Below are 24,777 nucleotides of genomic sequence, written 5' to 3'. Positions count from 1 at the left end.
TTGTTACTTTTATCATAAAAGTTTTAACCGATTCTATTAATAATTCGTCTTTTTCTGTATTAAATTTTATCATTTTGTGTGACGCGAGAGACTACCTTCACGCTGCAATGGTCCGAAATGGCTAGAGACGCGGCGCACAGTGTTTAGATGCCGCGTACGGCCTCAAGACGCCAACTTCGACGTGTGAAAGAGACCACAACAGTACATCTCTATAGTAAGCATTGTGACGCGGCGTACGACGTGACGAGACGTCGCGTATCGCGTATAGCATAAAATAGGAGACCATAGCCGAAGGCCGCCAACAGAGAAGTATGGTGGCGTGTTGTGATTGTGAAATTCGTCACGTCTCTAAAATGTATGTATGTTTACTGTACAAAACACAACACAAATATAGCACAGAAATAGGCAGTACAAAGGCGAACTTATCCCTTTAAGGGATTTCTTCCAGTTCAAAAAAATATATATGAAGAAATGGGAAAATGATGACCAAGACCACTTTGTCAAGAGTGAAACGACAAAGAAGAAGTACATGTATGTAACTGCCATTGTCCCTATTCTATGATGGAACGACCGTTGGGTAAATAGTCAAGTTTTCAAGTTTGACCGTGGATCTGGGAGCGTGGGCTTATCGGCCGATCGTGCGCCGAATAACGCAACCTAATTGGGGCTTACGAAATACGGAATTCTGATATACATGCTCGTATAGACGGAACTTGAGCTTTCTTAGATAGAAATATATAATACAAGTGTTCAAGAGTCTAACGGGCTTATAGTAAGAGAAAACACCTATAAATTCTGGTTTCTTTATTTATACCCGGTTCGAAGGACCATGCTTATTTGAACAGACCCTTTTCTGACGTACTTAATTATAGTGATAAAAACTCCAAAAATATAAAATGAGACGTGTAATCTTTGTGGTACAGGACATTAACATTAAATTCTTTATAAAAACCGGCTAAGTGCGAGTCGGACTCGCGCACCGAGGGTTCCGTACTTTTTAGTATTTGTTGTTATAGCGGCAACAGAAATACATAATCTGTGAAAATTTCAACTGTCTAGCTATCACGGTTCATGAAAAACAGCCCGGTGACAGACAGACAGACGGACAGACGGACAGCGAAGTCTTAGTAATAGGGTCCCATTTTTACCCTTAGGGTACGGAACCCTAAAAACCATAAATTATAATGAGAGGCGATTGACTGTGGCGCTTTTACTATGATGTTCATGTTCATGCAGGCGCTTCATTGGTCTGATTTTGACCCAAACAATGTGTGATAAGGAAAAATAAACTATGAATTGGATTGGATATAAAAAAATACCATATACCTAGGTGGTAAAACGGGCAATTATTTGTTAGAAGAAATAGAAAATTCCTTAACCCAAAATATACAACTACAATATATTGTACTCTATAATAACTAATTAGCTAATTACATACGAGTACAATAGGACAATCAAAAGATAGTATGTATTAGAATGTTATCACTACCATCATGTCACTAAATGCCATTTCTTATCAATATCTTATCACGAATTTAACGAAAGTAAGATAAAACAAAGGTGTAATTACTGTTGCCATGAGCAGTAAAACAAAATCCACTCAACCACGAGAACTCATCCTCCAATAAATTTCTAATAAGATTCCTCAAATGCCTTATGAAAACCGATAACGCCAATAGGTTTTCGGTTACGCGAAAATCAATTTTCCATTTTAACCTCTCACCTTCACAATCCAGACCCAAAACACACTTTTTCCTTTCAATTGTTACGTCTCTTACGTCCTTTTGGCAAAAGAAGGCAAAACCTTTATGCTAATATTGGTAAATTCGAGGATGGAATATCTTGTATACTTTAAGGTGAAATCGTTGGTTCGACCCAGTTCCGAGAGTGTTTTGTTGGGGAAACCCAATTTAATAATACATAGACGTGGATAAACTTAGATTTTCATCGGTTTGTGTGTTTCAATGATAACATTTCTTCATATGACATGAGACTGAGGAAAGGTGTACCTCAAGGTACTTTGTTTGGTCCGTTACTTTCCAATTTGTGCTAGTAGATAGTGGATAGGTACTTAACTTACATATATTTAATTTGAAGCGAGTTTTTCCCCCCTTTTTAGATTTTAGTCACATTACGTTGTAATTGTAAATTTGAGAAATACATAAATCAGAAATACTCAATCAATGTAATAAGACACTAATAAGTAAGTATTAGACTTATATAGTTCCTAAAATCCTTTAAATTAGACTATAGCCTTGAAAGACGTCATAAACCATCTTTAAACGCTTTTAACCTAGACTTCCTCGAAGCACTAAGTTACGAAGACAAAACCCATCAATAAGATCTACATATACCACTAAACGGCACAATTTTAACCTAGGTTCTAAAACATCGTATAAGCCATTGTTTTCCCAAGAAGTTACGACTTTTTTATTCTAAAGCAGCCGCTATCCTGCTTTCTTGAAAGGTCGTAATCTTGGTACAAAATGACCAGTTACTTACGACGTATACGCACGGAAACCATACAATTTGCCATGAGAAATTGTCGGTTCCATGCAATATAGGTAACACTTACGTGCTGGGATGTTCACACTCGTGTACTTGGTTGTACTGTTTATAGCTTGATGCATTACATACGATGTTAGAAGTTACTTGCAAATTTTCGAGGAAGGCAAGTAAGACAACATACGTTGACTTTTTTGCACATTATATCCATAAGTCTAGTTTGTATCCTCCCGCTGCCATTCGCTCCGGTCTTCAGCATTAGCTTTCTGTAAGCTGTAATTAAACTCAACTAGAGAACAAATCAAATTATTTTATGAAATATGTTGTGATTTGTTTTTTTTTTAAGTACATAGTCAGTTAGTCACACCACTATATATAAATTATAAAGTGAAATAGATATCCGTTTCAGTTTGTAATTAAACTTTTCAGCTAAACAATAACGGTACCTTTATTTTTATTTAACTAGATTACTATGTATTAAGGGAAAAATATAACTTATGAGTGCTTGTGAGTTCCGAGTCCAATCACGAACAGAGTAGGCCCTTTGTTCGTGATTGGATAACAATGGCAGCAGACCCTAACATCGAAAATAGAAATATCGTCGTTATCTGCTGCTCTGTCGGTCTTGCATATTCGAGCGATAGAAAGGCAAAGTAATTTTAATCTTTAATCTTTCTATTTTCGACGTTTCCGTGACTTCAGTACTCTCATCTCGATCTAAAATGTCGGAAATCGGAATATACCCAATAGGTATTCCTAGCCATGCTGAATCTCAAGTACATCTCCGCTGTAGGTAGGTATTAGGTATCGATGCAAAAAGTTGCCATGAACGTCTTTTTGACTAAAATCGACTGTGTCCAGTCACGTTTCAATTGATACGATTTGAATCGCTAAATGAGCCATTGAATAGAAAAGTGCTTGATACTGTCAATTCCTTTATTTAGCTACAATGGCGTTAATGATGCTATAGAGTAAATTAAGCTAGAGCCTTAAATTCAATGGAAATCGGTCAGTAGTTTTGAATTAGGCCTTGAAATCTAGGCCTCTGACTTAAAATTACCTTATTTAAATAAGAGTATCATAAGGTCAGGTGCAAACAATGAAAATTGGTTTTTAGGGTTCCGTACCCAAAGGGTAAAAACGGGACCCTATTACTAAGACTCCGCTGTCTGTCTGTCTGTCACCAGTCATCTCATGAACCGTGATAGCTATACAGTTGAAATTTTCGCAGATGATGTATTTCTGTTGCCGCTATAACAACAAATACTAAAAACAGAATAAAATAAATATTTAAGTGGAGCTCCCATACAACAAACGTGATTTTTCTTGCCTTGGTTTTTTTCGTAGGTGGGTATAAGGTGGCGTAATATGTTGGCTTAGTCAGTATAATTTAGCACACTGTTAGTTTATAACCTAGACAAATACTTAAGATCTTAATTACCTACGCCTAGAATTCATCCCTTAAGGGGCCCACTGACTATCAGTCCGCCGGACGATATCGGCCTGTCAGTTGTTCGGAACTGTCAAATTTTTGTTCTAACTGACAGGCCGATATCGTCCGGCGGACTGATAGTCAGTGGGCACCTTTAAGGACCTGAAATGATGGCTGAAAGTTTATAGTCTAAGATGATGGTTCATTATTTTTTGTATGTGGGTATAGTCACCCGTTGACCACGAACGCTGTAAAGGGTTCGAAACGTCGGGATGTATTATAAATTCAATATACGCGATATACCTAATCCGTTTTTATGGTTTAATTCCATGATGGCTGAAGGTACGAAAGTACTAGGCATCGCGACATTTGAGAGAGTACAACGACTTCTATACAGATGAACCCACTTGCGAGATTCCACAATTTCCAAACTGTACTATTCCCGGTACCGTAACAGCCCGCCAGCAAGTCTAGGGACCCTGAGTACTCTGATATTTTCGTAATAACAGCCCTGCGCGCCCGCGGCATGCGCATCGAATAGACCATTTTCGGCGTCTGCGCTTGTTGTTCTAAAAGACAAACGTCTGAGGAAGTACACAGTAAAAGTAACATGTCCGGAAGATGCGCTGCGAGTCATTTAATATGCTTTCTAGATACCTACATGCAAAAAGTTCGTCTTGGTTCCTCTAATATTCGTATTTCATTCAAGTCTTAGATTTATGTAGGTATGTATGTGACGTTTTCAACCAAAAGGTACCACATTGTCGCTTGCCGATAAGGTTGATTTCAAATTGAAGCTATATGGAAATAGCATCTTATTGACAACCGACGATAAGTACCCTTTTGGATCAATAGTCATGCAGGATCATCATTCTTGTTTACTTTCCGCACATCATTCGGGGACCTGGCCGATATAGGCCCTATACCGAAATACCGAAAATCGTTTTATGCTTCTCTATCGCTTGAATATGCAAGAGCGATAGAGGCAAATAATGATTTTTAACTTTTCAATGTTGGCGGCTCATGCTCAGTAAATTGCATAGCTTTGCTTCTGCAATTTGCCTAGTTTTTGATAAATTATGGGAAATATTGCAGAGAATGTGTGGGAAAATATTTATACACACGATCGATTTGTTCATTCCATGTGACCTAAAGGCCTCTTGAGGTTTCAGAGCGTGGAATTTCAAAACAAAAAAGAATTTCAAGCAGTATATTTTGACAATGTATGTATTTGTATAAAAGAAAATTCGACGTCTTGGTTATGTTCGTTCAGATATTTAATAGCACCTTGGTCGCTACAATATATGTGATGGCGACTTTTTTTAACGCTGTAATATTCATTCAAGTGTTCATTCATGTGTAATATTGTTATCAATGTTTCGTTACGCAAGCTACGTTCCGGTGGTGATCGCAGTTTATCTAAAATATCAGTAACTTGCTATCCAAGTGTGCACGTTATTTCATAACACATAAAGTTGATTATCGCAAGACTTAACATGGACTTTAATCACTTGCAAAATATTTAGAGGCGTTGCATAAAATTAGCTATTCGAACGGTACTTTCGACGTCACCGTCACAAGCATCGGTGGTTCAGTGGTAGAATGCTCGCCTGCCACGCGGGCGGCCCGGGTTCGATTCCCGGCCGATGCATGCTTTTTGTTTGTGGCACTTTAAATAATATTATCAATTCTCTACTTTTTGTTGCTTTCAGGTACTCGTGGTTTATATTTAGAAGCGACCGGCGAGAAGTGTTGAGCGAGTTTTCTCTAAGAAAAATATCTCAGCAGTGTGATCGGTAGTATATAAGTATCTACAGTGGAGTCTGGTTATTACGACTTCGCATATAACAACCAACCGTTATACCGTTATAGCGACGTAAGTGAAGGCACATGTTTGGTTTTAGTACAAAGTACAACCGTTTATTACGACTCCGCTTATAACGAACGACCGACTTTCGTCAAGTCCGGTTACAACGACGAGCGACGTAGTTTTTACAAAGGGTTGTGCATCCCTTCACTCACAGGGTTTACCAGTGCAATCAATCAACGTAGGTGTAACAACGTGCGAGCTGTTAGGGAGTAGCGACTCCACATACCTGAGCGTTAGGGAGTCCTGTCACACAACTTAGAGACAAATAGTCGATCGCTAGTCGTAGTCGCTTTCTCGCCTCCAATAAAGGCGAAATTATTTTCTTTATCAGTATTCTCTTCTCATATTAATCTTATCCTATAAAAAGCTTTCCCAATCCATTGAAATTGAAATTTACATTTTGACAAAGCATTTTTCTTGGCAAATTTTTTTCGTGGGCGGCTAAAGGTTGTGGTTACCGCGAGTAAAAAGTTTGGAAACCTCATTAACCTCAAAAGAGCAGTCACTAATCTTTTTACAGCACTTCCACATTTCACCATTATCCCACAAGCCTCCAGGTAAATGAAGCCGCTTAATCTTTCATTCCGTCCGTAAGTGGGTCAGTCGGCCGTAGGGACTCCAACTTGGCCGGGTTTTTGCCGTGCCTCGATCATTTATCTGCTACTGCTAGAGCATAATGTGTGACGCCGAAGGAACACGCACCTACTGAGATGTCTACACGAAGAGCTCCAGTGAAGAAGCCTCGGAAGTAAGTGACTGCGACATTCAATTGCTGGTCGAGAAGGACTGACAAAGTGATCTCGTCTCAATTTGATTTCGCCACCTTCCATCAAATGACATCACCGACACTACCAAATAACATCGCAGGAAAAAAGCGGCTACTCCCATTATATTCCGGTTTCCGGATTCTTGGATCACAGAATATCTTCAGAAGGAAGAAGAGATAATTACAACGAGCCTGACATGACCTCACCATGACATCAGATATCCACCAACGCTTTATGGCAAGAGGATCCTGATTAATCCTGATGTGGCACGCAGCAAACCTAGCGACCCGACTACTCTACTCAACGCTCCACTACTAGTCGTCGCCCTCAACGCTCGCCTTGTCGGCTCCGAGCACCCCGCTCGCCACAATGGCTCGAGATTCTCCGCTCGCCACCCTGGCTCGAGCATTTCCGCTCGCCACGCTGGCTCTGAGCACCCTGGCTGCACTTCATACGTCCGCCCAGACGTATTAGAAGACATAGGCACGTCTCCGTTTCTTCCAAGAACGACAAGTTTAAGGAAATGATGCAACGGGGAGGACTGTCACAACGCATCAGGAATATATTCAAGGGAATTCACGCCGAATTGCAAATTAATTAAATGAAGTCATGCCAGCTACATATTATAATTGTTTTGAAGCCGCACTCAAGAATGCAAGCAAGCACAATACGCGACACGCGCGAGGAAATTATTGTCAACGCAGCACGCGTCGAGACATGCCGCAGCAATTCATTTTCAAGTTCACGGTCGCGGAGCCGTGATTGAAGCTATAACGTCGTGGAAGTGAAATAATCGTATCGTAATCGTAGGCAATAATCGTATCCTGTTCAGGACAGCTCCTGCGAAGGACCTGGTCGTCAACCCTACCGGTTGACTAAGGGGGGAGTACTATGGCGGTCAGCAAAATATTATCGGCGCGTGTCGATAACTTAGTATAGGTTAGAGCACGCGCTGATTGGATTAAGATAATGTCTGTACCGCCGTAGATTAGAGATGTATAAAACACTTGATTATGATTTAATAAATCAGTCAAAGTCTACCCGTCAACGGTACCTTTTTCTCACCCAACTACGTTCCTCTAAACCATGTTTTCGTATGGGCAAAGAGGATATAATAAGATAGAGCGGTACTGTCATAGTAAATTTTGTAACCCCAGTAAATTCACTGCCATCTATCGACACACCTTAAAACTAAAAATGAAGATTTATAAAAATACGATAAAATGTATTTAAATATGGGTAAAAAAAAATTTTTTATTTGCATTAATTATTTTTATGATTTTGACCCATGTTCTTTCACTGATATGCGTTAAAATTGTTAAATAACAAACGAAACCGTCAACGCCATCTATACGACAGTAGGCCAAAGCTAGTAGCGCCCTCTGATCGAGAATTTGATTTCTTGATTTTCGAGGCACGTTTTTTCCTTAGACTGTATCCATCTATTACGGAGTTCTCTTTGGTATGGGGATCCAAATTTTCCATTTCCAAAATGAAAGATTCCTTAATCTTCTATGAAATTTTCCTGAAATTTCCGAGAACTTTTCCGACTTTTATAAAAAATTCTGCAACTTACACATCTGTACTAGAGCATATAAATGACTTAAGGAAAACCAACCAATATTGCGAAGAGTTTTATTTTGGACAAGAGAATTTTAATAATGCATACCTATGTACTATTCATCTCTCTTAGGCACAACATTAAAGCGCCTATATGCTTTGCTAACGGCGTAGTGCGTAGTCTACAAAAAGTAGTCTACGCCGTACCCTGACTAACGGCCTCCCAGAAAGGCCAACATTTATTTACGATCACATAAAATTATGTGTTTCTATCATTTTGCGGTTGTGGCGTAATTTTAAAGGGTGGGCGTAGAGTGGGTCATTCAGTGCGGTATTACTAACCCTATAAAACGCTCACTTTGGACCCTGTAATTTTAATTTGAAATATAAAAAATATTTGAAACCTAACGGGTTCGAGAAAAAGTTATACCTACTTACTGTACCGGTACCTACTGTTGTATCTTTCTTTGTTTTTTCTCAACTTGGCGGTGGCACTACCGTGTCCTCAAATTGGTAAATTGATTTTGATTTTGTCTGCCGAACAAGTGTTATATAGTCTGTCAAACCACTTTGTCAGTAGAAAAAGGCGCGAAATTCAAATTTTGTAAGGGACGATAACTCATGAGTCACTGACAGTCACATCATATACGCTAGCGTCAACGTAATTTACTTTTTATACATCTTGCTCGCACTAATATGCGAGTACGAACGAGATACATAGAAAGTAACTTAAGTTCTCGATAGCGTTTATGCAAAGAGGATATAATATTATAGAGCGGTACTGTCATAGTAAATTTTGTAACCACTGTAAATTCACTGCCATCTATCGACACACTTTAAAACTAAAAATGAAGATTTATAAAAATACGATAAAATGTATTTAAATATGGATAAATGATTTTTTTTATTTGCATTAATTATTTTTATTATTTTGACCCATGTTCTTTCACTGATATGCGTTAAAATTGTTAAATAACAAACGAAACCGTCAGCGCCCTCTATACGAGAGTAGGCCAAAGGTAGTAGCGACATGTAATCGAGAATCAAATTTTCGTCATTTTCGAGGCACGTTTTTTCCTTAGACTGTATCCATCTATTACGGAGTTATATCTATCTTTGGTTTATGTGATTTATGTCAGTGCCAAACTGGTGGTGGCCATGTAACTTGTGTAAAATAAATGTACTTAAAAAAAATATTGCCTAGCAGCATTTCTAATAAGGAAATATTAAAATAGTAATTAAAATGTAAGTATAAAAAAATGCTGCCGTATCGAAATTAATACGAAACAAATATCACTAGTGTTGTACCGCGCCCACCAAATTACTACGATTACCTGTTTATTACGATTAATCGGATTAGTTATCGTATCAAAATAATACGAAACAAATATCACTAGTGTTGTACAGCGCCCACCAAATTACTACGATTACCTTTTTATAACGATTAATCGGATTAGTTATTGATTATGATTTTATTCACCAAATTACCTTTAAAGCACTGTTGTTTCAAACTAACAATATTAAAAGGTTTATAAACTTATTCAGCGAGTGACATACTTTTTTTACATTTCTTCTCACGCAACATCATAATAAAAGCAGAATGAAAGGAAGAAGGGAAGTTCATTCAAGTTTTTATCGCTCGTTAAGAAAAAAAGTAAAGTCATCTGTTATGATTGTGATTGATGACAGTTCTAATGCTAATAGGCTTAAGTTCATGAATACACCTGTTATTTTACTTCCTGACGAGACAAGATTATTTACGAAAATGTATTTTAAGTAGGTGTGTTTGTTGTGTAGGTACATATAGACACGAATTTGATAAATGAATTAGAATTAAATTGTATGACATGCTTCTTTTATTAAATACAAAGGTAAAACGGGGAGGTAAAAAAGTATTTGTTATTCCGATTCTAAATCGCCGACGATACAATCGCTTTATCTTGCAAAATAGCCCTCCTAAGCGAGGCGGTGACACAAGCCCATTCAGCCAGCTAGCCGGCCACCACGCAGAGTGGTTGACATCTAAAATTTATTAATACTAAGCAACCGGGATACACACCAGCTGCATACTTGCATAGTGCAAGGGAGCTCGCGACCGCGAGTTCAGTCTCCGTGCAACGTCCGCCGCGTTTGCACGTGTCGCTTGTGCGTTTCTACGTTTGACGATTACAAAAAAAACAAATGACAATCGATTCGATTACGATTGCGCAACCGACGACGTTCTATTTTTAAATAGTGTTTGTAAACAGTTGCAATTCGGTGATCGTTTTGCGATCGGAATTATTTTCGCCCCTCAGTGTAAACTTAAAAATAGTGTTGTGCAGTGTTTGTGGTGTGTAGTAGTGATGTGAATTGTATTTGACAACATGTTCGGAGTTTTCATTAGACGTTGGAAGCCTAAAAGGTGGGTGTATGGTCTTGCATTAGTTTTAGCTCAAAATAAACATCCACATGCGAGATAGTTGACACAACTTGTTTGGTACGAGACTAATAATAGAAAGTAATAATCTTGGCTATAAAAACTTAAATTAACCTGGACGGTTCAGTGGTTTAATCAGAGGGTTACAAGAGAAACGGTTTTTATCGCCGTGCCGAGAGAAACATCCGAGTTTAAACACGAATAAAAATTGTTTAAGGCCGCGGCCGTGAATATTTTCTGTCAAAATGATAAAATACTTAAATAATTTTCATTTCACAATACGACAAATGACGATCTTTCTAGCTATATGGCCCACGTCCACCCACTGCTAGGCAATGGGTTTTTGGTCGTCAAACAGTTAAATGCAAATAATCATTTTGTATGTTCTTGTTGTCTGTGACAATTAGTTAAGTTAAAATTTAAAAGCAAACATTAATAGTTGTTACCTTGAATAGAAATGGAAAACTATTTTATGTGTATTTTTAGTTAGAATTTCTATTATCTATCTATAGGTATATGTATACGAAAATAAATAAATAATATAGATGAGTTTTAGAAAAGGATCGATGAACGTATTTAAAAACCGGCCAAGTGTGAGTCGGACTCGCCCACCGAGGGTTCCGTACTTTTAGTATTTGTTGTTATAGCGGCAACAGAAATGTAACATCATCTGTGAAAATTTCAACTGTCTAGCTATCACGGTTCATGAGATACAGCCTGGTGACAGACAGACAGACTTACAACGGAGTCTTAGTAATAGGGTCCCGTTTTTACCCTTTGGATACGGAACCCTAAAAATCATAAATCCGGGATCGATATTGAGTTGCCAATAAGGTAATCGATTATTTCCACGATCTTCATACTGAGAGATGTTAATTTTACATATTTAATAACAAGTTGGCACTGCACTAAAAACTAAACGAGATGCTTCAGATGCTGATACTAAAGGCTACAATCGTACAAATGCTAAACAAAAAGAAAAAACGCAAAGTGAAAAGAAAAACCCTCAGGTTATATATTCTACGAAAAGTCACGTTACTACTTTTATATATTATTTAATCAATCAATTGGCGATTTCTACTTGTCAAAGATTGTCTTCTTGGCTAGGCTCCCAAAAGTACTATCAATTAAATTTATCTAGGTAAGATACAAAAATCGTAAACAGTACGACGAAGCATGTCAATAAACAAAAAGGTACGTCACTACAATCGTAATAGATGTACCTTTTTGTGCCACAGAGCATTCACTCCGCGGTATCTACATATACCAACTCACCTATAATATTCCTTTTGTATTTACTTTCTCACATCCTTATTCTAAACTCATTAGACAAAAGAACATTGATATTTGCGGAAATACAGCGAGGAGGACCGACGAGGGCTATATAATTTTTCGGTAAAATCGCCAAAAATTTTACTCACAAAATTTCACGAGAATCGGTTGAAAAATGCTACAAGTCGCATTGTCGAGAACAACATCCAGACATACGAAAGAATTTTTGTCCAAAGACCTTCGCTAACGCTCGTTTAATAATAGTAAATAACTTAATTACATATAACACTTTAAACTCTCGCGTTTAGTACACATAATTATTGTAAGGTAAAATAATGAAATTTAATTGCGTTAGACCCGGTAATTACATTATTTACTTAAGTATATAATAAAACGCATTTATTTATTATCGTAAATAATAGTAAACAAATGCGCCTTAAAACTCGTAATCCCTTGACGAGTTGCCAATTAGAATCGAGTCGCGATCGATTATTTGCGGAACAAATGGTGACAGATGCGATCCGAGTGATTGGTGTACGGAATACGCGCCTTTTTCGAGGCAAAATAGGACCCTTGTTTACATCTCGTTTTGTTTTCAGGTCTGAATATAAATAAAAGTTACTTATAATTGGTTTGGTAAAAAAAATAGAATAAAATTTAATATAAATATTTTTATTCGTAACACAAACACAAGTGAAACAAAATATGTACTTAAAAGAAAAATGTACTAAGAAGAAAGTTCCATGAAATGGCCTCATATCAGCATGTTGCTGGCGAGTGGCGACTTCCAGTGCTGATCTTCCGACGGCATGTAACAAGCTGAGGTAACAAGTAACAAACTAAAAGAAAAAAAACCGGACAAGTGCGAGTCGGACTCGCCCGCCGAGGGTTCCGTACTTTTTAGTATTTGTTGTTATAGCGGCAACAGAAATACATCATCTATGAAAAATTCAAATGACTAGCTATCACGGTTCATGAGATACAGCCTGGTGACAGATAGACGGACAGTGGAGTCTTAGTAATAGGGTCCCGTTTTTACCCTTTGGGTACGGAACCCTAAAAAACATAAAATAACCAGAAATCTACAGTGCACAAATTGATTAAATAAGAAAACTTATACAGAAATAAGATGCAACAAAGATATAGAGAAGATAAAGAGACGGGGTTGGCCTTTAAGTGGAGTTGGACCAAGCTAACTTTTCACAAAATGCAGCGACTTTTGGCACAGTTGAAAAACTCCACAATGTCTTTTTACGACCAGTGTGGCTACCACCAGTTTGGCACTGACATAAACGCCAGCGTAAACGTAACTTACTTTCTATGCATCTCGCTCGTACTGACATATTAGTGCGAGCAAGATATATAGATAGAAAGTAAATTACGTTTAAGCTAGTTATTAATTTCGTTTACGTAGTACCACTATCTGTATCTATATCTTGTATATTATAACTAAATAATTACGTAGACTATGGATGGTATAGAAAGGATCGCAATCTCTTATGCCAGAATTGTTGTAAAAGTGACCGCGTTAAGCTTTAAATAATAGTTCCTAATCTCTCCGGTGGCGACAGTTAGACTCTGGGACATGAGTATAACATGAACCATATAAGGCAACAAATAACCCGACCAAATTACGTAGGTTGTTTTTGGTAGTATTTCGGTGTATAGTGGCGCCGCCTAATTACTGTTTTTTGATGGACACTTTTCATACATAGAGATTTGGCTCCTTTATACAGTCTCCATGACGTAGACGTTAGTGCATATGTCAGTTTTGACACTGTCAGTGACTCATAGAATAGAATAGAAGTAATTTATTCGTTAGCACAAACACAAAAATAGAAAATTATAAAAAACAGAGAAACATAGAAAGAAAAAGTGCCACGAAATGAAACGAAGTGCCTGCGTGCTCATGGTATGGGTATGGAATGTTTTATTCCATCAATCGATTCTGTCAATTAGTAGAGACTCTACCAATCTTCAATTAAAAAAAAAATCCTTCACTCACTTTTGCAAAAAGTTTCCTTCAGCGTCATGTCATACAATTTAAATAACGGCACATATTCCACAATACCCTGATAATAACATACATATTTACCAAAAACGTTATATCTGCCCAAAAACTAACGTACTTGCAACCTTTTTGCTCTAAACGTTGAGGGCAACGCACCTTTATTTAAACTAATAATACAGTCCGCTGCAAAAATGCATTTACTGCAAAAAGTGCACACGGTGAATGCATGCGGAACGCGAGAGCGCATACTGCAGACATTGCCAGCGGAGAGACGCTGTAGAGACTGTTTTACTTATTAGGTTATTTAAATTGAACAAAACATAATAGGTGAACAAAACACATACATAATGATTATGAAATAAATATAAAAACTTATATGGTAGTGTTGGGCGCAATTAATTACTTGTATGTAATTGAATTACTTATTGAATAAGTTGTTTGTAATTGAATTACATGTAATTCAATTTGGTATCCAATTATGACGTGTAATATGAAATATTATTATAAATAAATGAGTATGAGTATGAGTATGTAATTTTTTTTAAAATATGAATTAAATAACATTTATTGATCAGAAACGTAAAATTATTTAAAAAAAAAACAGAAATGAGCAACGACAAGAAAACGACGCTAGTACAGGTTAGAGGTAGACGGGTTGGGTAGGGCTGCACCGTCATTGAAACCGAAGAAATGTTGGATGGATTTGAATCTGTGCCGTGTCCCACGGATACACATGCTGGTGGCTCGGATTATCGAAATCATAATTTTGGATCTTAGCCAGCTCATTACTACACTAAGGGATCTGTTCCACCGGTCAGCGATGGCTTCACCGAGATGTTTGATGAAGGTGGACATTTGCGGAGCGAAGACTCCATCGACGGATGTGACGAGGGGAGTGAAAGTTGCGTGACACTTTTCGCAGGCGTTCGTGTATTTTCTTTTTTTCTCTTCTTCGGCGGATTTTAGGACGGATGCTACCGGACAAATGTCCTTATTTATTTGCATTTGGTTATTGCAATTAAAATAATTGGTAATTAAATTACATAATTAGTTTATGTTGCCAGAAGACTAATATAACAACAAACAGGCGAAAAAAAAAATTCAATAATAATTATGTATTAGAAACTCTTACTGTATTTTTTTTATACATTAACTTAAACCCGATGATATAAAAATATTACATTTTAATCTTTCGATTTCCCATACATGATAGAGTATTTTATTTATTATTTCCTTGTACAAAATCTTGCGAAAATACTCATTTACATTTTTTTAAATATAAAAAGTCAAACATTGTAAGGTTAGTAAATTTAGAGCTCATTTATAATTTTAATATGTTCGAAAACTTGTATTCAATAAAAGTAATTGGTAACTGAGTAAAGTATTGCAATTTCAAAATGTAATAAAAAATAATTAACAATTACATTTTGCAATTGTAAATTGAAGGCGCAATTACGTTTTACATGTAAGTAAATTGAAGGCGCAATTACTGTTGACATGTAAGTAATTGAAATTATTAATTTCAATTACTAATTGTAATTGCATTTGCTAATTAGTAACTCAATTACTTTTTGCATTACACTGGTAGCTACATTAGCTACAGTCAACATTAATACTAGCGGATGAAATGTACAAGTACAACGCATCAGAAGTATCTGCCACCCTAGAATACATTTCCAAAAAGAGATGTATTTCTACAGTTCAAAAGTATGTCATTCTAATTTTTTTATATACACGATGAAATTTAATCGGTGATCAGGAGTATTCAATACGTGAGATCTCATGCAATTTACTTCACTAGAGTTAGACCAAGTAAAGTGTGCAACGATTTTGATAGCATACGGAGTGCATGTGTTATATGGACGTCATAATTTCATAGAAGTTTGACGTTTAAAATAACACGCACTGCGTGTGTTATCAAAATCGTTGCAGACTTATCTTGGTCTGACCAAAAAGGATATAATTAGATAGAGCGGTACTGTCATAGTAGATTTTGTAATCACAGTAAATTCACTGCCATCTATCGAAACACTTTAAAACAAAAAATGAAGATTTATAAAAATACGATAAGATGTATTTAAATATGGATAAATGTTTTTTTTTATTTGCATTAACTATTTTTATGATTTTGATCCATGTTCTTTCACTGATATGCGTTAGAATTGTTAAATAACAAACGAAACCGTCAACGCTAAGCTAGTAGCGCCCTCTGATCAAGAATCAAATTTTCTTGATTTTCGAGGCACGTTTTTTCCTTAGACTGTATCCATCTATTACGGAGTTATATCTATCTTTGGTCTGACTATATCTAACATTCTCATAACGGTGTCTAATTAAAAAAAATATCAAGCGTAGTTTTATTTTCGCCTCGACATAGTTTAGAAATGGCAACGCGCGGTGAAAATAATCAGAGAACAGTGCTTCTGTTGACATTCTCGAGAATTTGCGCAGAGAATGTTGAATTAACTTATGGGGCATTCCACGAGAATGTCGCTTACGAAATGCCATTCTTCTAATTCTTCTGAAAATGCTGGTAATATTTATTTTTTTGAGCAGGCTAACAAATTAGACAAACGCGCATTTCGTAAGCGACATTTTTGTGGAATGCCCCATAAATTTTGTCTTCGAATTGTTGTGTCGTATGAAGTAATAATTTAAACTACGACAGTTACATTTCTGCGATGTAAGTTGCTAAATAAACCATTGGCCTCTGACTGAAGTTTCCTGTAAAGTTAATCTGTAAAACTATTACAATAAAAAAAGAATTACTCAAATCGGACCACGGGTCTCGGAATAATCGGTGAACATACATAAAAAAAAAATAGCCACAATCGAATACAGAACCTCCTCCTTCTATGAAATTGAAGTCGGTTAAAAAACAGGGAAAACATGATACTTGATAATGTTTTTGAGTGTATTACTAATTAAATGGTTAATAAGGATTTTAATTATGATCATAAATCAATTAAAACACGTCACGTTTAATTATAACGCGTAATTATTATGATCTAGAATATAAAAAATACCTATTTAGATACATAAATCCATTGTGTGTACATATTTATATTATTAATTTATGTGTTTATTTACAAGTAGATACTGTTGGTTTTTCCTTGTGTTTGTGACATTAAAATTGCTCTTCTTCTATGATTTCCTGTATATTATCGTCTATTGTTCTTTGAAGCCTTAAATATTGTTGAGCCCATGAAATAAAACTATGAAAACGGATTAATATCGCGTATATCGCGCGTCGGGATGTATTATAAATTCAATATTTGCCCGCGACATCGTCTTCGTGGACTTAGTAACTGTAGCTAGAGTAAGAATAGCGCCTGGATAAAGTCTAATGGCAATCATTCAGTTTGAGCATATTATGCGTAAATGCTTACACAAATTATCAGGCAATTCATTAATTATCTCAATTCCACCCCGCTTTTGACCCACTGTAGGGATGAATTTCGGGATAAAAACTATTACTCTGTCCTTCTCCGGGACTCAAACTATGTCTATGCCAAATTTTGACTAAATCGGTTCAGCGGTTTAAGCGTGAAGAGGTAACACACAGACAGACAGACATTCGGATTTATAATATTATATATATGGAAAGTATGGAATAGTATGGATTTATTAATTACCTGCTATGTGAGCTATGTCTCTATGCGACAATCATTAGGATAAGTAAGGAAGACATCTGCATCAAAAGCCAACAATATCTGTATGTCCATGACTCGCATTTTACTAATCAGCGAATAAATTAGTCTCCGTGACGTACGTAAACAGAACATTTAGATAACTTTGTTGTTCATTTCAATATCAAGATCAGGTGATCGCAGACGCGTGGAGGTCAAAAATGTCAGAACTCAGATGTCAAACAGTAAAACCGTTGTTCTAATTGAGGGACGAAACTATCGGGGACTATCTATTAGTAGTCATTTGTGCAGATACTACGTCGTAATAATTGGTTAATTTTAAATTAAAGAGAAAACGGAAAATTCACGGCGCGATTCGAATTCGCGACCTTACGGATCACCGACTGATCTGGCCCTTAAGGGCGTGTATGTATACAAAGAAAAGTGTGAAGTAAACATTCATACAGCTCTAATAAACTTTGTTCCGAATGGTCGCGAGCTCGAATCTCGTCGAAGCCTTAAAATGTTCTCTGCTTAGTACGACATTAATAAAACTCGTTTTCTTCTTTCTTTTCTTCTCTTTGACTTGACCTGCTTACGTCGTTGAGACTAGATTAGTTCATCCCGTAGGTCGTAAGTCATCCGGCGATGAAAATGTATCCGTCTATGACATAATACGGCCATTCTGTCATACTTCGGCCAAATTTTCATTAAGAGCACTGGAAATAGCTGACAATGTAAAAGGTAAACGAAATGATGGCTACAGGTGTCTTTGGAATCTTCGTCACGCTCAGTCAACTAGGTCAACCGTCCGCTACCGCTTATGACAATTTAACCTAAACGGAAATAAAACGTAGAATGGACCGCAAGTTGTTCGTTTATTCGCAACTAGCACAAGCCATTATTTTGTGGTCGGTAACAATAAAATATTAAATGCGCTGGTGGTATGTTAACTGTGCTTGAGAACAATACTCATTAAAATCTAGCTCTTTATTGTTTTAATATTACCATCGTTGTTGTTGTTACTAATGATTGAGATAAATCTATCATAGCTGAATGTCTCATAAAATATATTCCGTCAGGAAATAGTGTTACTGAAGTTGTATTTATACTGAAATTATAAAATTAATAACACAATTTTATGAAGAAAAACTTTGCTTTACGAGAAATCCAAGGGAACACGTAATATACCTAAGATATAGGTACGTGTATACTCTGTACCAATGAAAATTGGTAACTTTTGTTAGCACCAAACACTGTTTTTTTTAATATATGTTTATATATATGCAGTTACTTTTTTTTTTCAATTCAACAGAGGCTGTCTACAAAACTGTTTTAATAGTCAGGAAGTAGGCATATTACATTTTTAAAACAGTTTAAAAAAAACGCGTAAGTACCTACCTACTTACTGGCTTATTTGATTATGGTGTAAATTACATTAGTATGGTTTGAATTAAAATAGATTTAATTTGTAAAACACTGATTTAAACTTTCACGATTTTTACTCATTATTATTTATCTCCACGGGACTTAATCGCGTAAAATAGTTTTAAAATGTACCTCCGACGATGTACGATGTACGTCGGAGGTACATTTTAAAACTATTTTACGCGATTAAGTCCCGTGGAGATAAATAATAATGAGATTTAATTTAATCGCACTTAAACTATCGTGAGACATATTTCAAAATATTTATCAGTACGGTTTTTACTCACTATTATTTTTAGTCGCTTTTGGCGACATGTTTCGGATTCTTTGGGAATCCATCCTCAGGCACGAGTGTCCGCGGCGGTTGTTCGTCGTGCACTGCCCGCGCCGCCCGCCTCGTCGCTCGTTGCGCACGCGCTGATGGGGCGGGGGCGGGGGGCGCGGGGCAGTCCGCAGATGGAGTCGTCAAGTGAAGGTCTGGTAGGGCGGCTGTATCGAACGAAGTCAAGTGTGTGTGTGTGTGTGTGTGTGTGTGTGTGTAGTGAGTGCAGTGTGCTTGACTTCGTTCGATACAGCCGCCCTACCAGACCTTCACTTGACGACTCCATCTGCGGACTGCCCCGCGCCCCCCGCCCCCGCCCCATCAGCGCGTGCGCAACGAGCGACGAGGCGGGCGGCGCGGGCAGTGCACGACGAACAACCGCCGCGGACACTCGTGCCTGAGGATGGATTCCCAAAGAATCCGAAACATGTCGCCAAAAGCGACTAAAAATAATAGTGAGTAAAAACCGTACTGATAAATATTTTGAGATTTAATTTGTTTTCCGGATTCGACTGTAGTGTGTCAGCTACGTCTCACCCACACACCAGTCATAGCCTGAACACATAAGTGCATTGTACGTGTTATTTAAGCGAATATACGGTTATACTCGAACCTAGATGTTTGTCTTTACGTCACACCTCACATGGCGACCCTGCCAGGATGTGCAGAAACAAGGAAAATTTTAAGGACAGGAAATTGTTTCATCGCTTTTGTTCGTCACTAATCGGATTCTATTTATTTATTAGGTACGTTTTTTATGTATTGCATTTCAAAATGACGGTTTGACGGCGTTATGATTTTCACAACCTTTAATGATTTTCTTGAGTCTCCAAGATTCAACTATACATACAAAATATATGTCTGTTTTAAAACTATCCATAATAAAGTAGTAACATTTCAAACTACTCAAACAAATAACCTAATGGCATAACTAAAAGCGTGAAGAACATATTCATTTGTTCCATAACCGTAAAAAGCATAACAAAGTTATATATGACTTGGTTACATCCCACTATTATCATTCTCTAAGTCAGTAAGTCATAGACTCAACAACTTTTTACTATCTAGTAAAAAATGGCGAAAAAACTTGTACTCTAATCGATTTTTTCACGTTATCTTGAATGAGTCATCGGATATTGCTATTTGAAATTCAACCTTATAAAATAAGAATTAGAGTTGTGAATTGTGATTAGGATCGGTTACATTTTTAACTTGATACGCTTTTGTTTTGTGCCATTAAACAACCTAAAAGTAAAGAACTTTGACTTGGGTATATTTCTTCATGTAAGAAGTTCATTTTACATTGGATATTATTTCCATCTTAAAAGACCTGCATTTTAAAACGATATAAAGGACAACATAGATCTCACTCAATTGGTTGTAAGGTTACTGTTGTAGGTACTATAAAGAACTGTTTTAAGCGGTCTCTTCATGCAAAGGGTATAGCGTTTCAGCGTTTTTGAGAATTGGAACTTTAACCGATTTGGAATACGGTCGTTTTCTCAAATGTTCTTTTTAAGTTAAGTTTTTTGTGTGAGGTCAGTTTCGACCAATAGTAGTACTCGTAACAATAGTAATTAGGGTACAGTGCGAAAAATTTGCAGGTTAATTTGCCTTTCAAGAGCCGTTACTCGTAACAGTTTGGAAGAAGCGGTAGTACAGTTTAATGTCGGTTTTTATGGAACTGTTAGGATAGTAATTTAGGCTTAAAACAGTTATAACTATATATAATCGGGGATATTGGCGGTGAACCACCTTAAGGGCACAAATCGTTTAAACGTCTTACAGACGGTTAGGGGATATCATAAAAGTGATAACAAATAGCATGGCACTTAAAAATGTAAGTGTTGAAAAAAAAAGGTTAGTACAGGTAAAGTTTATTGCCATCCATTGTCTTTGTGACGGCTGGCATTTGCAAACTAAGATCCAAAATGCATGATAATTGGTTATCTTTATGGGAAGGCGAATCTTGGCTTAAACAACGTACGAAGTCTTAATAAATGCCCTCAATCAAGGTACAAGATCTTGAATGCATGTTCTATTGACAATTTGTTGGTGTTTGTCTTTATAATATTTACATCCTTTATCTTATTTTAGACATAAGTAATTTATAATATTATTTAGATTAAAAATACAATTGTTTTAAATTAATTTTTAACAAGCAGAAACGTCTGCGATCGATGCTATTAAGCTTAGAATAAATTTAAAAGTGGAAAAATTACTCTTATTAATTATTATTATTAGGGTCCCCTAGACCCATATAGTGGGAAGATTTGCTGACTATGGATGAGGTCTTGGTGGCTCAGTTGGCAGAGCGCTGGAGTATCGATCCAGAGGCCGTGAGTTCAAGTCTCACCCAAGGCAGTAATTTTTCCACTTTTAAATTTACAATTGTTTTAATCTGATTTAATTTATAAATGGAAGATGTTTTGTTTCATTACCTACGTATATGTACGTCTGTATGTATATTTAATACGACCAGCAGCCTAAAAACAGTCTATTGCAAACATTTATTAAATTTGTAAATTTTAATAACTGCGTTTTATTGATCTTCGTTAATTCTTTCTCAAGGTATTTTTTATTAAAAAAAGTTGTTTAAGAGGTAGTCAAGCTAATATGAGATGACCAGATGACCTTTTCAACTCCAACCCAAGCCGCAAAATTAAATCTGATATTGGCTTTACCCATTGAACTATTATTAATAATATCAAGCTAATATGATGAACTTTTTATTAGTTACTATCATATAGAACCGGCACAGAGAACCAGTATTTTGCGCCATGAGTTGCTGCCGTTTTGGCATCAAACCATAGAAGCGGAGCGTGAATCTCTCGACCTAAACGCGTAAGCGCCATTAATTTTTCGGCGCTTACGACGTTTTGGTCGCGTGGTACAGGTTGTGATTGCGACAATTTCATTGATAGGTATAAGCCTTCACAAATGACTTTTTCGTCTAAGACGGTAATCTGTTAAACAAAAGCCATTGTATCTTTTGTGCGAGCGGTCGGCCTTTGTGTGTTGTGTGTGAGCGCCGCACGCGCCGTGGCACGCGCCACAATGGCACACAAAGGCCGATAATAGCTCGCACAAAAGAGACAATTGCTTTTGTTTAACAAATTACCGTCTTAGACGAAAAAGTCATTTGAGATGATGCAGAGTGCAGACTATATGTCGTCTCTACTCTATAGTAATAATAACCAGGCATCGTAAACTGCGAGCGAAATCCATTAAAGTACTAGGGTTGTAAGTTGTAACTGGTTGTCATACGTCATTTCAATGGATTTCGCTCGCAGTTTACGATGCTTGATAATTAACTCAGTGGCTCTGTTTCATACCCCACAGCGTTGCCTCAAAATAAATTTACACATTAATATTAAACATACATCCTATAATAAAAGTTACATTTATTTCATTTGCTCCGCGTTTCACACGAAAATATTTTACCTCAGGCTTAGCCCCAAAGGAAATCTCCTCCAGGTCCAAAGGGAAATTGCTTTAAATTTTCGTCGTTTCTAGAAAACTGCGAGTGTTTTTATTTTTGTGGATACCTACTAACTGCTGCCCGCTACTTTGTCCGCAAAGAAGTCAAAAGGTTTCAACCTACATATTTTTATCCCCTAAGGCAGTTTTTTTAAAATAGGGAGACAAAAGGAGAGATTTACTTAATAGAGCTCTACAATATTTGAAGAATAACTTTTTCACCTTAGCAGCACGAACAAGGGTACTTTGCTACTTAAGTGAGCAAAATAGCATTATGCTCACTGAGTGAGACAAAATGACAATCAAGTGAGCTTTACCATAGAGTAACTTACACTAGAGCGGTACTGTCATAGTAAATTTTGTAACCACAGTAAATTCACTGCCATCTGTCGACACACTTTAAAACTAAAAATGAAGATTTATAAAAATACGATAAAATTTTGGGGATTCCCCATACTTAGAACTGAAAGTCAAAAAATTTTTTTTATCAAACCCATACGTGTGGGGTATCTATGGAAAATGATATTGAGGTTTCTAATATCATTTTTTTCTGAACTGAATAGTTTGCGCGAGAGACACTTCCAAAGTGGTAAAATGTGTGTCCCCCGCCCTGTAACTTCTAAAATAAGAGAATGATAAAACTAAAAAATATATGATGTACAATTACCATGCAAACTTCCACCGAAAATTGGTTTGAACGAGATCTAGTAAGTAGTTTTTTTAATGCGTCATAAATCGTAAACAGCAATTTACCTTTCACTTACGTTTCACATAAAAAATACATTGTTTAAAATGTTTAAATTGTGGAACGTACGGAACCCTCGGTGCGCGAGTCCGACTCGCACTTGGCCGGTTTTATTTTTATTATTATACGTAGTTTTCATTAGGTACAGTTAGGCTATGCATTGTGTGTCAGTATACATATAACACTCGAGTGTTTTATATATTTAGATAGGTATTTCTAAAAAGAACACTCAATGAGTGTACTTTGAAAAGTCCCTTTGTGCCAAAATATTCAGGTCAAAATACAATTGCTAACACAGAGAGTTAACAAAGAATAGTGATTAAAGATCTAGTTCGGTGACCAAGGGCCTGACACTATTTGATAGAGAAAGATAGTCTTATTGCGATTCCTATAAGAGGAAAGAGAAAATAGTGCCATGCTTTGTCCTTATCACCGACCGGGTTTTTTTTCATGGTCGCGTTATGGCAGCATAGGTAGGAGGCGATGGCGAAATACCGAAATTTATAAGAGTGAAAGAGAAAAAGGATACACTGCCATACATTAACCTGTCAATACATGAATATGTCTTTCTTTCACCCCTGGTCCCTCGGTTTCATGTCTATAACTACTATACTATGACTATGTCTGTGACCGAAGAGTTGAAGTTTCATTACTTTGAAGTAGGTACGAGGAAAAGATAGCAATTAAAAACTTTGTCATTGTATGCGGGTAGCTAAGTAAGTTTAATGAATGTTTTAATGTTAAGAATGGCGCTAATACCATCATACTTACATTTAATTACGTTAGTAAATGAGTATTGAAATGGGGTATAAGTTTCATACAAATTATATAGTACATGTGGCTCTTTCCTTGGCCTGAAGTTATACCCTAGGTCGTAGGACCAAAACGGGACCCAGATATCAAAATTTGTCAAAACAAACAATGATTTTATATAATTATAGATAGGCTACTCAATAAGGAGCACAAAAAATACTTCCATATTTATTTAATTACCTACGAATGAATATGTTTTTAACCGACTTCAATTTCATAGAAGGAGGAGGTTCTGTATTCGGTTGTGGCAATTTTTTTTTTTTATGTATGTTCACCGATTATTCCGAGACCCGTGGTCCGATTTGAGTAATTATTTTTTTATCGTTACCATTCATCTTTGTTATAGTCCTTTTCTTATGCTTGTCTATTTCGGTGTGCGGAATAGCACGTGCACATTTCTCGCTTGCCTAGGCACGACTAAAGGGAACTTGTACAATTTGTACAAGGTAAGAGTTTCAATTTTGGAACGCCTATAACCTATCTGGAGTTATACTATCATTTAAGACAAATGGAGTTTATTGTTG

At 36.6% G+C, this 24,777-nt stretch overlaps 1 protein-coding gene and 1 non-coding gene across 5 annotated transcripts in view; both read left to right on the top strand.

Moving 5' to 3' along the window:
* The window catches only part of LOC134742211 (uncharacterized), a 547,188-nt gene that overhangs the window by 16,540 nt on the left and 505,871 nt on the right, over nt 1-24,777 (top strand). For 2 of the 4 annotated variants that reach the window (XM_063675217.1, XM_063675215.1), the window contains exon 1: nt 10,061-10,538. The exons of 1 other annotated variant lie outside the window; for it this stretch is intronic. In XM_063675217.1, coding sequence (XP_063531287.1) covers nt 10,501-10,538 — 38 coding nt within the window. In that variant the 5' untranslated portion in view covers nt 10,061-10,500. Of the gene's footprint in view, nt 1-10,060; nt 10,539-24,777 lie in introns of those variants that run through there. One more of the 4 variants, XM_063675218.1, reaches the window with a different exon arrangement.
* Nucleotides 5,518-5,588, top strand: Trnag-gcc (transfer RNA glycine (anticodon GCC)). Its single transcript has one exon. It is a non-coding gene; the product is annotated as a tRNA-Gly (tRNA).

Source organism: Cydia strobilella, chromosome 6 (assembly GCF_947568885.1).
Source record: "Cydia strobilella chromosome 6, ilCydStro3.1, whole genome shotgun sequence".
Lineage (NCBI taxonomy): Eukaryota > Metazoa > Arthropoda > Insecta > Lepidoptera > Tortricidae > Cydia > Cydia strobilella.
The sequence above is the reverse complement of the archived record's forward strand: the minus strand, read 5'-3'. Positions and strand labels throughout refer to the sequence as shown.